The 15641-nt window shown below is 34.0% G+C and overlaps 2 protein-coding genes and 1 non-coding gene across 4 annotated transcripts; 1 reads left to right on the top strand and 2 right to left on the bottom strand.

Moving 5' to 3' along the window:
- Nucleotides 1–3011: 3011 nt before the first annotated feature.
- Nucleotides 3012–5660, bottom strand: LOC118050271 (putative clathrin assembly protein At2g25430). The gene is made up of 2 exons (XM_035060572.2): nucleotides 5352–5660; nucleotides 3012–5280 (listed from the first exon to the last, which is right to left on the bottom strand). The coding sequence occupies exon 2, from the start codon at nucleotides 5259–5261 to the stop codon at nucleotides 3285–3287; it is 1977 nt and encodes a 658-aa protein (XP_034916463.1). The 5' UTR covers nucleotides 5262–5280; nucleotides 5352–5660; the 3' UTR covers nucleotides 3012–3284.
- Nucleotides 5661–9114: 3454 nt separating this feature from the next.
- On the top strand, nucleotides 9115–9187 carry TRNAR-CCG (transfer RNA arginine (anticodon CCG)). The gene has a single exon. It is a non-coding gene; the product is annotated as a tRNA-Arg (tRNA).
- Nucleotides 9188–9581: 394 nt separating this feature from the next.
- Nucleotides 9582–14632, bottom strand: LOC118050272 (uncharacterized). 2 transcript variants are annotated; one of them, XM_035060573.1, is made up of 20 exons: nucleotides 14438–14632; nucleotides 14154–14280; nucleotides 13907–14063; nucleotides 13734–13805; nucleotides 13568–13639; nucleotides 13366–13437; nucleotides 13188–13259; nucleotides 12906–12977; nucleotides 12740–12811; nucleotides 12566–12637; nucleotides 12270–12341; nucleotides 12086–12157; nucleotides 11932–12003; nucleotides 11756–11824; nucleotides 11413–11478; nucleotides 11227–11271; nucleotides 10978–11042; nucleotides 10455–10831; nucleotides 10132–10327; nucleotides 9582–10029 (listed from the first exon to the last, which is right to left on the bottom strand). In XM_035060573.1, exons 2-20 carry the CDS (start codon nucleotides 14233–14235, stop codon nucleotides 9854–9856), a joined length of 1953 nt encoding a protein of 650 aa, XP_034916464.1. In that variant the 5' UTR covers nucleotides 14236–14280; nucleotides 14438–14632; the 3' UTR covers nucleotides 9582–9853. The 2 variants fall into 2 exon arrangements, with proteins under 2 accessions (XP_034916464.1, XP_073266167.1); XM_073410066.1 differs by having other exon boundaries at nucleotides 14154–14356.
- Between the last annotated feature and the right edge of the window lie 1009 nt (nucleotides 14633–15641).

Here is a 15641-nt window from a genome sequence, read left to right on the forward strand (position 1 = left end):
AGGTCTTGACCTAGATTGCCTCCTAAATTGAGTTTTAAAATTATACCAAAATCACTTTTATTCTTTCACCAACTTAGATTGACTCGTGACTCGAGCTTCGACCAGTGACCTGAGCTTTGCCAAATATCAAATTTTGAGTTAGGTTTTAAAATTACAGGTCAACCCGACCACTCGAGATTGACTTTCAAGTTAGATTTTAAAGTTATAATCATAACTATTTTTATCTTTACTTCTCTTAGCTGGATAATTTTAAAATTGAGAGTTTTTTTATAAAGATATTTTATTAATAAAAAAATAATGAATATTATCCTTAAATACTTGTCCCCTGTGTAACTATTATTTTAAAAATACAAAAAATCAATTTAAAATCATCTCACAAAATATATTTATATCTTTATTTTTTTAAAAAGCTATCTTAATTTTCTTACAACAAACATAGAGGAACGGTGGGATTGATGACCTGCCTCCATTGGACCCACAACACAGCTGGTAGTTTTTCTTGCTCACGAACAGCCAGCCCACCAGCAGCTGACATTTCAATTATCCGTTCGATAAAATGTGCATCTTCATTTAAATTCAACATTTTGCCCCGTAATCTCCACCACTGTTTGCCTAACTACCAGCCAATTTGTCCTTGATTCTACCACCCCACCGCGCACTATCGCTGATCTTATGCTACTAATATTGTATTCACACACCCAAGCCATCCAGGAGGACCAGGACTGGTGGTCAGAGTCAACTACACCGTGGCTCAGGAACCAGCATACCAGTCTAAAAAAAATAAAGTAAATAATTTAACTTGTTAGATTTTAAATTTATTTTTTAAAAATAATTAATTTCAGTTTTATAAATTTTAAAATTATTAAAAATTTATATAATTATTAATTGTAGAATCCGTGAAATTAATTTAGATGAAAGTAAATTAATATTAATATTTATATTAATCTAAAAAAAATTATAAACATGGGTTTGCTGTTGCCGTGTTCTTTAGTTCTCTCCAGTAAGTCTGCCCCCTGGACTGGGTTGCCAGGGCATGAAATGTAATGATAGTCTAGAAGGTCGGTCCACCCAATAAAAGCTGTGAAGTTTCTGTGCAAAGACCTCCTTGTGTGGAATCAGTGGGACACGTTTTCAAAGAAGACAATAAAGTTTTTTCACTCGGATCCATGCCCTGGCAAATATAAATGGACCGCCACCAATAATTGTTTTGCCATTAATCTTTATTTTTTTTATTAAAATAAATGCTTCTATCAACTTGTATATATCTCAATTAATCTCATGAACCCTAAAATTAATAATTATATAAATCTCTAATAAAATTAAAGTTTGTAAAAATCAAACTAGTAAACTCTAAAAAGCAAATTTAAAACATGATCAGTTGAGTTACATTCATCAATATTATCATTAATCTTTATTATAAAAAAATAGCACTATTAATCTTTATTATAAAAAAATTTTGTAGACATGATATAATTAAAAAAAATTCATTTTTTTTTATTGTTGTTGATATTATAATAATAACAAGTCTATACTTTTGTTTTTTATTCTCTTTATACTTAATATTTTTATTATTTTACACTTCATCTATTTACTATTATTTTTTTTCTTCTTTATTTTTTTGTAATATTTTTTTAGTGTTTTTCTTTACATTTTTTTTTAAAATATATATTTTTTATTCTCTACCTTAAATATTTATTGCTATACATTCAAACTATTTATATCATTATTTTTTATTTTTATCTTTTTTTTTTGTAATTTGTTTTGTAATTGTGTATTTTTCTTTAAATTATTATTTTTTAAAATTATAAAAAAAAACTAAGCAAACAATGTTTCAATGTAGCAATTGCAATATTATCTTATTTTTTTTACTATTTAAAATTTAGCTTGAAATCTTATATGTTTTATAAATTTTACTATATTTTATTATATATTTTACTATATAAATCTTATAAGTTATGGATTCATGATCTACCCCCTCAAGTCCTTTGGATCTCATGTTGACAATAAAAGTAAACACCATAAAAGAAAACACCATGGTCTTAATGGCGGGGTCCATGCGGCCACCTTCATATTGGTGAGCCACCACAGGATATAAGGGTGCTTAATTATGACAAGGAATAAGAAATTACAGGCAGGGTGTAAACATCCATGGAATCTAGTGCCATTCTTTTAACACCAGCAAGTTATGCCATTTCAGGATTATGCTAGCTCGAAGCTAAAAGATTCTGAATTGCTGAAACCCTTCCAGGTTGCAGCAGAGTTTTTAACTTCGGATTGACACGGCCATCTTTATCTCAGATAACTAGAGTCATATGATCCAGTTTGGATCAACATAGCAACCTTAACAGGAAAAGCAAAACAAAACACCAAATACATATGATATCATTACAGACATACTGTCGTTTTCGTTACTACCTTGTTCACTTTGAACCTTATAATCTGTCTGCATTGAATTATACTCCATTGTTATCTACGTCAGCTTCAGCCATTGACACTCTTAATATCAGCTCCAAACACACTCTTAATATCAGCTCCAATTATCTGATATCATTTATAAGTGATTTCAGGTTCTTTCAAACCAGTCACTTTCTTGACCCCATTGGTTTCACCTTCTAATAAATTGAAAGGTCAATTCACAAGTCCATAACTACATCTGCCTAAATTTTCCAAACTTATCCGCAAGCCAAAAATATCAAGAGAGAACGTGTCCAGGTCTGGTTTCAAATTGATCAAGTCACATTGCCAAAGACACAAGATCCTCTCAAAGTTTAAGAAGTTGCCTCCTAACACCCACTATTTACACGGCTAAACATCCCAGGGAAAATTAGAATTAAGAGCATTCGGTCTAGAATGCATGACTTAATTGTCGAATTAACCTAACTTGTATGGATGCAGATACATGGATCATCACAATTGGAAATAAAAAAAGAAAGGTTAATTTACAACCAATCACAAGAAGTTGCAGTTTAAATTGTGTTAAATGTAGTTTCTCTGAGGTCTCAAACCAAAGATTAAAAAAAAAAAATGAATAAAGAATAAAAATGTCTGAAAATTCTAATATTACAAAGCACAAAGAGACATCACAATTCCAATTACAGGTCTCCCAAACATCACAATTCCCCTGCATCGTTTATCTCTCGAACTCAGTCCCCCCCCCTCATTTTGTATGCAAATTGCAGGAATAACATGACATCATATCTTTTTAAGAGAAACAAAACACTACAAAAATAAACATGAGCATTAACATGAACATGAACAAAATTATTAGATAAATGGCATTCGAATCAGTAGGGAGCATAGTAATACCCGGCCGGTGGTAGCCCCATTCCATTGACAGGTGGCATCCCATAAGGCATCATTGGCGCAGGACCTCCATTGTAGTGACCAGTACCACTGATCTTGACCAAACTAGCTTGGCCTTGCATCCCCTCCCTGGCATATTGTTGCCATGTCACCTGCTCCTGAACAAGCAAGTTTTGTTTCTTCTCCATATCAGCCATTTGGACATATGAAGGAGGTGGAACGCTCAAAGATGCGGCAAAAGGGTCCTGATTAACTGCCTGGACTGTTCCATCCGGGGCAGGAAGAGCTAAAACAGGCGTTGTACTCTTTCCAGACCCTGGCAACGCCACACTACTAGCACTACCTCCACTTAATTGAGCAGTCCCAACATGTTGCCTCACCATTCCCTGATCATACATTCCATTTAACAACAATGGATCAAACCCGCCACCCAAAGTTGCTTTCTGCTTCGATAAATTACTAGCTGTCTCAACCAATGCCAATTCCCAATCTGCCTTGCCAGGTTCAGCAGCTGGAGTCTGCCAAGCTGAGGTCAATTGAGGTTCTCCATTGGATGGGAATGCTTCCCACGATCCATTCCCGTTATTGGCAGACGGACCAGCAAACAAAGCCAAAGCCAACCTATTCCCTTGATCGTCAGCCGTGACAGCGTCGTCCCTCAAATTCACCAAATCCTCGGCAAACTGTGGCTGCTGAGGCTTGGGCTCTGTCTCGGGAGGTGGAGGAGTGTAATTCTCCGGTGGAGGCAGGGCCTTAATTTCATTCATATCAGGCACAGGCTCCTCCTCTTGAGGCACAGGAGGTGCCTCCTCTCTCCTCTCCGGACTTTTAGGTCTCTTAGACCTATCCCTCAAAAACTCCTCCAAAGTCTCCAACAATTTAGCCGTAATCCTCTGCACTTCGGGGTATTCAGACGATCTAGCCACACCAGTATCCTTACACCAATTATAAAGCGCAATCAACTCATCAATCTGCTTCGCCGCACTAGCATAAGCATCAAAGGCCTTCACACAGTCAGGATACTCCATATCGAAAAATTTATCAAGCAAAACAGCCAAAACCTCACATATATCAGCATACAACTGAAAACTCTCTTTCACAACAGGATACAAGGCAATCAATATCATCCTATTATTCTTCGCCAACCCTGTCGGCCTACACGACAAGAACCTATCCAACAACCTCTGCAGATGTCCCATCTTCCCAAAAATCCTCTCGGGCTTCATTTCCCTCAGCGGCGTCACTGTCTTCTTCTCTTCCCTCCCTTCTCTCCCCCCCATCTCACTCATATCCCCGTAAGACCTCGTCCTCCTCGGCATCCCATACCCAATCTCCCCTCTATTATACTCCCCATTATACTGATCACTATACTCATAACCTCTCTGCTGCGGCGGCGACCTAAAATCACCCCTTCCTCCATCATACCTCTCAATTTCACCACCATTAGCACTCCCCCCACCGACACGGCCACCACCACCACCTCCTTTTCTTTCAAACAAGATCAGTTCAAGTCTTTGATCCAAATACATGGCGAAAGTCCTAATAAAAGCGGAATGATCCCAGGAACTTGAATGTGCTTCATCTCTAAAATCACTCATATTCAACAACCTAGTTCCTTTCCTAGTAGCATACAAAATCTCCTCTTGAAACACCGGATCTCCTTCATTCAACAACCTATGGATAACCATCAATGCTTTCAACGCCACGATCCAATCCCGCGTTTTCCCTAATCTTCTCGAAACCAAAGATACACACGCATTCACATAACCCCGAGAAGACGATGTCAAACTCAATATCTCCTGAATATACTTCTGATTTGGCGGTTCATCGTCGTGGCTCGTTGCTTTCACAATTGCTACTTCAAGCTCCGGCGCCATATTACTCGCTACTTTGGCTATACTTATGCTTGTTTGATCTTTAACGGTCCCGATCGCTTTTCGAATTGTGCTCGGCGCCATATCGACCGTTGATGCTGAGCTGGAAGAAGCAAGCGGACAATAAGTAAGGAATTCAGTTCGAGGTTTTAGTAGTTTAAAAAGTAAGTTTACCGATGTGTCGGATTTCGAGGTTGTTGGATCTGGGACGAGAAGGGTGGAAACTGCTGAAAACGGCGTCGGATCTACTGTGTTTTATTACAATCCCGGTGTCGAGAGCAGCGGATATGGAGAGAGAGATGGAAGAGGAGGGATAAAAGGAAAGAGCTAGGTGCGCGAGAATGTAGTTAGCTGTAATAAAAATCAAGAAAAGGTTGATTTAAAGAGGGAGTTGGGGTCCGGAGAGGACGTGGAGGAAGGAGAGGCGTTGATCTGAGAAGTCGAGGAGAGACAGCAATATTAGCGGAAGTGCCCGAGGAGCTTTGCAAGGACTACGAAACCCGATCTGGTACATAACCCGATCATAACCTATATCACGACTTATATAAATTAATTGAGATTAATTAAAATAATATTTTTTTAATAGTTAGCAATTAGATTAATTTTATTTACATTTAATTGAAAAGGAATTTAATTTTATTATGTGAAAATTGATTGAATATATTCTAATTGTTAACAAAATCTAGGAATGGAAAAGAATTTATATTGACGTTGTTAGTAATTTAGTCAATCCACTTTCGAAGGATTGTGATTTATTTCTTCTATGCCAAAAAAAGGGAGTCCACCGTTGTGTGACTAGCTCGAATAATGTGATTCTAGCACGTAAAATGCATATCTTTTAATAGAAAATAATTTGATGTTTAAGCCACACCCTTTAAGATTTATTTTATATGAATGGAGAGGACAATCATATAAATTAATTATTTGATGGAATTCTAAATATAAATTACGCAAAATCATTTTTTATTATTTTTCACGAGGATTTGATGAAAAAGAGTTTTTACTTCTTGATTATAGAAAAGCTACTATTTAGTCCTTGAAGGGTTGTCTTGTGAGAAATAAAGGAGTAGAAGAGGATAATTTCAAAGTTCAGGGACTAAATAAATTAAGTTCACACAAATTACAAAAAGAGGACATGATTGGTTATGACGCGTACGATATCCGGTGGTGTTGATTTTCTCTTTTTGTGGGATTTAGCGTTTCGGAATTATTGACGTGGCGGCTGATCCGGCTGTTTGGTCCCAGAAGAAGAGGAGTGGACCAATGCGCAGGTGACTGATGGCCAAGTTTGGAGACTAATTAAAGTATTAATTAATCATTAAATATACAAAGTCAGATGTGCATTATAGGTCTCAGGTAATTAATTGCAGTCGGTGGATAGTTATATTTGTTTAGGAATAGAGATGCAGGCACCTTGGGAGTAAGCTTCGAACCTTTTTTTTTTTTATATATATTATTTTTTTTATGATTTTAATGTAAATAATTTTTTTAAAAAATTATTTTAATATTTTCTAATAAAAAATACTTTAAAAAATAACCATTATCATATATTTTTTAGAGTTATAACAACTTGTAACATTAGTTAGGAGTAAATTGTTCAAAATTAATTTTTTAAAAAATATTATTTTATATAATAAAAAAATAATATTATTATGAAAAAAATAAAAATTAAATCAAATTAACTTTTATTTAGAGTTGTAACAAGTAGCAAGTTAATTATGTTTGACAATGTCAATTTTAACTTAACTTAATATAAAACCTAATTTAAAAACCGAGTTTTAAATTAATAACTTGTTATGTTAATCTATCAAGTCAGATCGGGCATGGAGCATGGCTGTATATTATACCTTTCCTATGCCTAATCTTTTCTTCTTTTTTTATTTTTTATTTCACAATAAAAATATTTTTATATCAATTTGTATATTAGTCAATTAAGATTGTATTTTTATTAGCACTTATTTCTCGAATTGGAGTTCAAAATTAAATCCATCAATATAAATACTAGACAAATAGCGCTTAAATGATTAATACTGTTCATCTCTATAACATATCTATCTCTAATTAGTTTTTTTTTTATTTTAATAATAACATTAGCCACTTAATAACCAGTGTCTTCTACATCAGCAAATCATATTAATCTATCAATAATTAATTTTTATGGTCTTAAATTTAAGCCATGTGATTACTCATATTATAGTCACTGCATATTTAGATAATTATTAATTTTAGGATCTGTTAAATTAGTTAAGGTGTGCGTAAGCTGACCTGAACATCTACGCTAATAATAATAAAAATAAATCTATCAATAATTAATAAATATTTTTTAAAAAGTTAATTTTAAAATATATAATTTGAAATTGCTAGATGATCCTTATTAGTGGGTTGATCCCATCAATAATTATTATTGGGAAATTAATTTGGAATTTATATTCTGGGATGAAATAAACCTCACTGATTACTCCCTTTGTTAAATTTTGACCTCCTTGATCCATGTAGTTGATTGCTAAAATGGGAAGCATAATTAATTTCACTAAATGGCTTTTTATTTTTGGGTGGAATGATAAAATGCATGAAAACAAATTGAGCTGAAAAAGGATATAAAGATGAAAAGTGTGTTTGAAAATGTGATAATAATTATTTTTTAAGTGTTTTTTTATTTTAAAATATATTAAAATAATATATATATTTTTATTTTTTTAAAATTAATTTTTATATTAGCACATTAAAATAATTTGAAAATATTAAAAATATATTAATTAAAAAAATTTAAATTTTTTCAAAAATATTTTTTTAATTACAGTGCTAAATACCTGTAGTTGTGAAATGATTGAAGAAAAGAGACTGAAATGGTCATGATGAGTGAGTGACGAAATAAAAAAAAATTTGCCTGATTCATTTATTTTACATTTAAACATTTTGATCTAGACAGATTGGGATTACGTGAAATTAAAACAAAGAAATAGATAGTTTGAAGATTTTTATGTCTAAATTTTTTGTTTTACGAGTTCATACGAATATATTGTGTAAAACAATCTCAATTGATAGCATGACTATCAATCAAGGTTATATTTGTTTGCCTGAAAACAATTTTCATAGCAGAAAGCCTTTTTTTATACAATTGAATAATTTTCAATATTTTAAGTAAATTATAAGAAATAAGTTGGAAAATGCATTCAATATTTTAAAAAATAAAATAAAATTATAAGGATACATAACTTGACGTGATGCACTTAAGGTTCTTCGAGCTTTTTAGATCCCCGATCCAGCCTTTTCTTCTGGGATAGGGAAGACACAAAATTATCTCAAGTAAAGCATTGTTTTTTATTTAGCTGGCTAGGAAAGAAATTATTTTAACCGTTTTTCTTTGTTTTTATTTTTGAATTTATAATTTTTTAAATAAAAATTAAAAATGAAAAACAACTTTAAAAAAAGATAAAAAAAATCCCAAACAAACAACCATATCCTCAATATAACTCGAGCAAGAATGTAAAGTTAATATTATAAATTCTTAAAGATATTCATTTACTTACTGTATTTAAAATAACTCAATAGATATTTTTAAATATTAAATTCAAAATTTAAATTAGAAAGTTTTAAACACTTTATTAATCATATATATTAATAGTTTAAGATTACGATAAATATTAACTTTTAAAATATATTTTTTTTAAAAAATATATATTAAGATAATATTTTTTAAATTTATTTTTCATATTAATATATCAAAACAATAAAAAATATCAAAAAATTAAATTTTTAAAAATTAAAATTTCTTAAAAACATGACCACTAAAACAAAAACATCCTATTACGATTCCTCGGGTCTGGAGGCGTTAAGAAGAACTAGCACTTGCCCTCATCTTCTTCTTTGAAAATTAAAGAAAGGATTTAGATTGTAAACTAATAATAGTTAGAATCTCAAACCGCTACCACCAGTGGATCGCGTGGCCTAATGGATAAGGCGCTCGCCTCCGGAGCGGGAGATTGTGGGTTCGAGTCCCACCGTGATCGCTTTTTATCACAGCTCTTTTTTTTTTAGCTAAAAACCATACAACAACAATGGCAAGTAACATCTAGCAAAACGCTGTCTACAGACAACAAAAAACTTTGAATACTTTCGATGTGTTTCAACGCAACATATCTTATCCAACAACAGCATGGGAAGAATGAAAGATGCCATAACATTAAAGAAAACCCTTTTCCACTAGGAAGAACATGTGAAGCATTTTACTTCTTTTCAATCATGTCAGTTGATGGATTTGATCTGCTGCGAATCTCTTTGAACGCATACATCCAAGCAAGCCCTTTAAAAGAGAAAGACGAAAGGGAACTTACAGGAGGTATGCATTCTGCCATGGATTTTCTTGAGATAGTGGGGCTAGCTATGTAGTGGATAAACATCGTCGAAACATGATTACACTCAACCGCCTTTATTGACTATATACAGTTCTAGTACATAAATCTAACAAGGAAGCATAGAACCTGGTACCCTAACCTTCACGTTGATTAGGATTCTTGTAAAGCAGAGTAAGAACCTGGCCTGAAATACATAGCATATACTGGTGATTATACATTGTTTCACGATTATATTGCTTAAGGGATTCTTGCCTGAAAATTGATTATCCACATGGTACTTAGTTTGCAGTATCCTTTTAGGGCTCTAGTTCCTGGCATCGATCATTTCCTGGGTGAATCTGTGTAAATTCTCTTGTGCTTAGGTGAATCCTCCTTTATCCACCATAGATAAAATACAGAAGAGATGATCACAAGCCCAGCTACGCATGCCACTGATATCCCGATGAGTTTTCCTATACGTTTCTTGTCCCTTTTGGAAGAGCCGGCAGCATCAGATGCTACAAAAATTAAGCACAGTAGAGTAAGTCAGGAAAGCAAAAGGAAGCCTGCAAATGGAGGAATTCTGTACTTGAAAAAGAAAATTTGAAGGATGGTTCAACCTCGAGAAACATGAATGGCTGATACTAAAGGTCCATAAGTGGATTGATATGGAATGCAGCAAGTGCCTTTACCAGCCCAAAAGAAGTGAATGTCCATGATTGTGTTTGTCACGTTTGCTTCAAATGTCTTAATCAAGGCTTTCTTGGATCCACCAGCTGCTTCTTTAATGTTGAAGTCCTTGAGAACTCTCTCTCCCTAAAGCCAAACATACATTTATGACCATCAAGCAAGCACATAGTCGATATCTGACGGCAAAGACCGTCTCTGTCTCTAGCACAAGTTTTTCGAAATTTCTAAATGTAAATGGAAGTTTTCAGCATACCTGAATGTAAATGTCGAATATGCGCCTTCCGAGACCTTTCCAAGAGTTCGAGTCAACCATTCCTATCTCTGCAAAGTGAAGCTCAACACTGTATATTCCATTCTTTAGACCAAGGCCATAGTACCTCAACGAGCTCGGCGAAATCCTTGCTGTCTTGTATAGCTCAGAGTCCAAAGTTCCGGTGATCTGAGAGCCTGTCTGTGCTATGTATTGGGGTCCGTTTGGGTTCGAAATGAAATTTCCAGTATTGCTTACTGCCCATAGATTTTCTGAGCTTGTGTATAGTGAAGCAGATCCCATTGACTCAAAATCACCTTCATATTCAACCCCTGATGCAGACGTTTGGCCTGTGCCTCCACACTTGACAGAAAATGATTCTGCAATGGTAGTGGAAATGCAAGTGGGATTGGAAGATGAACTTGTGCAATAAACAATCCTCAAAAAGTCTTGAAAAATTCTCATGTTCCGTTTTTCAAAGGATGCACAAAACAGTTTTAAGCATGCTGAAATTCGAAAGCTATACTTGATGGAACTTTGTTGCTGCACTTGAAATCAGCTTGGAGGCACTGCAACATCCCAGAAGCCTTCCTGTGTTCATTTTTATTCACTCGATCAGGGAAAATTCATAAGGGTGTCAAAACCATAACAGTGCAAAAGTTGTCTTCCTAACATAAATATTCTTAAGCAGAATACATTATGAGTGCAATATCTGAAAAGTGACACCTTAACAGCAACAGATCTCAGTGACACAGTAATCTCCAGAAAAACGTACTTGTCCTGTAAATTGTTTGCATCAATGGAAGTTCCAACAGCATTCCTGAAAAAGAAAAAAAAGTTGGATCTTGCTTAAAAACTGCAGCATGATCACTTGACAAAAACTTGTAAGAAGTAAGAACCACTTCCAAGAGTGCATGATCAAAAAGGGGATTGAATGCGAAGGATACAAAGTTTAGCTTACATCGATAATCCAGCCTTGGCAAAGTTTTGTGGCAAACTTCCAGAAAGGGGATTGAATGAGACATCTCTGCCATGAAGTACCAACAAAAATTTAGCCTCATCTAGAAGCATGCTGGGATTTATCAGAATTCACAGTACAAAAATGATCAATGCTCCTGTTACTTGACATTCCTTGAGCATATCTTTTTTCCCAGTCTCATCTGCTACAAGTTTTCAAATGTAGTAGATGGAGGATTAAAGGGATAATGGACTCTTATCATTGTATAAAAATATTTTTATTAATTTGTTTTGTTATCGTATGAATATTTTAATCTTCTTGTATTTGAATTCAGGGCGGCACTCACATTGCAGTTATATTTCGACCTAGGACATTTGCAGGGAGCTGTCCATTCAAGTTGTTGCTTCCAAGATACCTGATCATGGTTCATTATAAGCATTATGAATGAGGAATAGATTATTTGATGACCAGGAATCAGCTTCACCGATCGAATCATAATAAAATGGAGACTATAAAACTTACAGATACTGTAACGAAACTAAATCTTGAAATGATTCTGGAATTTGACCTGTTAATTTGTTGAAACTCAAATCCCTGTCAGGAAAAATTTGTTTTATGCATAGGTTAGAATGAAGAAGCTTCACAATGCACAACTGTTGATGTCTAAGTGACTTACAGTTCTTGCAACTTAGAAAATTCCCCCAGTTGGTCTGGAATTTTTCCTGACAGTAGACAGTTTCTCAAGATCCTTCAAAAGATACAGGTAATGGAACTCATTGGATAATATTAGAAAGAAAAAAAAAGGGTAGAAACTGCTATACGAAGAAAGTTATTATAGATTTCACATTACAAAATCTTACAATATAGACAAAGTTCTTTGATTTTGCAAGAACTCAAGGGAAGAATCTTCACCGCTAAGATCGCCGATTCTCCTGTAAAGAATAGATTGATATAAAACATTCTGATTTTCCATATAATGATTGAAAAGTATCCAAAAATAGGGAGGTCAAGGAAAAAAAACGTGGATCTGCAAACATTCAACAACTACTAGTATATGGCCTGCCACACTTTGTTCCGAACATTCTTGTTCTGAGAGTAATAGACAACAGCATGCTTTATGATGCAAGATATTCCAACTCTTATTTGAAGGCCTTACAGGTCTTCCAGCTTGTTTAGAGCACTAAAACTGTTTGGAATTGGACCTTCAAGCAATGTCCCTTGAAGCCGCCTGCAGATGATAAGACATGGTAGTAAAGAATGAAGAAAATATAACTAGTTAAAAATCTCTCTCAAAACTTTAGCATTATAGCAGAAGGAAAATCATGCATACAGGATCCTGAGTTCTGTCAGAGTTCCAAAGAAATCTGGAAGCTTTCCGGTGAACTGGTTATCAGATGCCCAGCTGAAATGAAGGATACAAAATCCAAAAATTATCTTGCAATCCATCATGTGAATCTTCAAACACTTCACTATAATTTACAGAAACTGAGAGGTACAGAATTTGAAGAGATTTCAGATTTGCAAATTCTTGCGGGATCGGTCCACTGACTCCACTGCTATCAATGTACCTGAAAGAAAGTGTTGATTTCTAATCAGATTGTTCAGCTAGCAAGCAAGATGAGGCAACATGCAGTTCTGCAGTTCCCAACTGAGAACACCCGAACTCAATTGGTCCAATGATCCTCGTAAACCAAACATTTGCATCCACCAAATTATCAAAGTAACTGGCCTAAGGTCCCTCAATATGTATTATGATCAATTAGTCATGAACAACTTACAGCTCCTGCAAGGAAGTCAACTTTCCAAGGGATGTAGGCAGTGGTCCAACGAAATTGTTCGAGCTAAAACTTCTGCGACAGGATATAAACTCATAAAAAATATTAGCTTCAGTCAATTGAGTAGAAGTCATGACATGAAACCAAAAAAATTTCTAAAAACTTGCCGATAGTACTTAACAGGATAATCAACTTGGTTAGATTTCCAAGTTCTGGAGGCACTGGACCTGTGAAGTTGTTGATGCCGAGGCTACTGTTCATTGTCAAACATGAGGAATAACAATTTTGAGTATCTCAACATTTAAAATTCAATTTTTTCATAAAGAAAAATAAAAACAGCAACTCTGCAAATTTAAGATCCTTTGAGATTGTTAGGAAATTACAGGTATTGCATATTCGACAGCTGTTCGATTTCTGCTGGGATGGAACCATTTAGTACATTTTGACCAAGATTCCTGCATCATTATACATAATTCAGGCTCCTCTTTAAATCAACAACAAAATCAACAAGGCAATAGTAGAAGTTCTAAATAAAATTTGATTTCTTACAAGTCCATCAGCTCCTTGAGGACAAACAGTTCACTTGGTATCTCACCAGAAATGTCCAAAGCATAAATCTTCCTGAATCATCATATAAATGAAAACAAAACCCTCAGCATCAAGTAACTACTATAGCAAAGAAATGAGGGTGATAGGCATTGAAATGATGATTATATACTGACAGGTGAGTGATATGGCAGGTGTTGCCGCTGCAATCACAAGCAACTCTAGGATTTGCTTTTTCATAAGCCCATGTTGCATTCTGGATGCAGGGGTCATCAATAATATTCAACTTGTCTCTCAAATTCCAGTAATCTATCAATTTGTTTAGGGCATCCACTGAAGAACAAAGGCAGAATTATCACATAACAGAACCAAAAGTTAAATTTTCATAACACCATACAGGTATAGAAATGAAGTGATCAAGACCTTCTTTAGGATCAGTAGTTTGCTGTCCAAAACCAACCTGAGACACCCAAAAAACAAAGAAACAGAAGCTCAAGGCCCCCATTACAAAGCACACACAGGAAGGGAGAGTGAGAGAGTGACTAGCTGGCTGCAAAATTTGTAAAGCAGTACTTGAGAACCCAACAGAGAATTTTAGATATTGTTTCGTTGAAGATTCGCATTCGCTAGTGTAACAACAAGAACAAAAAACAGAGACATGAGGGTCAAATAATCAAATTTATATCTTAAACATGTTAGAATATTACGAGGAGTCTACTCTTGACTCTGCTAGATTCAAATATACGCAAGATGCATGAGCTTTATCAAGTATACGAGGGTTTTCTCCGTTGCCAGCCAAAAGTAATTTCTGGTACTCTAGTTCTTCAATAGTTTCTTTGCCAAGGACATGTACAGAAGAGACAATGACTATTGACTAGTTTGTTTCCTCTCCCTGTCCAAAGGTAGACATTTGCACAGTCAATTGCTTATCCTAGGCAACTTGTCCCTTAAAATTTTAAATATAATTGAGATTCAACATAAAACAGCTTGAATTAGTCATAGATTAAATAAGTGGACTTGGCAATTATTACGTGTCTAGTTTTGTGCGGTAGTTTTTGTAATTATGATTTAAAATTATAAATTTTAAAAATATATAAATTATAATTTTTTTAATTAGATTTTTTTAGTAAAATTCATGTAAAATTATGATATGTATTAATGAACTAAATTTTTTTAAATACATGGTGATGGGGAAATGCAAAACTCAACACCACACTACATAAACAAACAAAGCCAAGATCGAAAAGAGACTCAAGATTGTGGGCTCGAGATTTAAAAGTATTTAATATCGTAGATAAAGATTTTTGCCAATCATTCATGCAAAACCAAAAACATGATGATAAACACTTTAACAACAACAAAAAATAGAAATCCTCCTCCCATCCTAGCTAATTATCCCAAAAAAAAAGGGGGAGAGTAGACTATGAAGTCTTCTTTCCAAGTAAGAAATTCCAAATAATTTCAATTATTTATGAATTAAATACATAGATAATCCATTGGATCCCTTTTTGGACTGGTGTAACTGTCATTATATGAAAAAAAAAGAAAGAAAGGCAAATGGGATATGTGCATTTTTTTTAAATAAAAATATATTATTTTAATATATTTCAAAATAAAAAATACTTTTAAAATTAATCATTATTCTAAACACTTCTTAAAAAAAAAACCGCAGAAACATCCTGGTGCCCAATGCAAGGTACGTTATAATAAATCATTTAACACTATCATCAGCAAATACAAACGTTAAAACCATTATAGTTAAATTTGGTTTCAGCTTAACAATTTAAATTCATGATTTGAACATTATTTTAAGTTGAGTTTGTAGCTAAACTATACAAGATATTCATTCATTAAAATCTTGTTAATCTAACTTGAATTTAAATGATTTGTTTAACTCGGTCAGATTTAATA

This window comes from Populus alba, chromosome 6 (genome assembly GCF_005239225.2).
Source record: "Populus alba chromosome 6, ASM523922v2, whole genome shotgun sequence".
Taxonomy (NCBI): Eukaryota; Viridiplantae; Streptophyta; class Magnoliopsida; order Malpighiales; family Salicaceae; genus Populus; species Populus alba.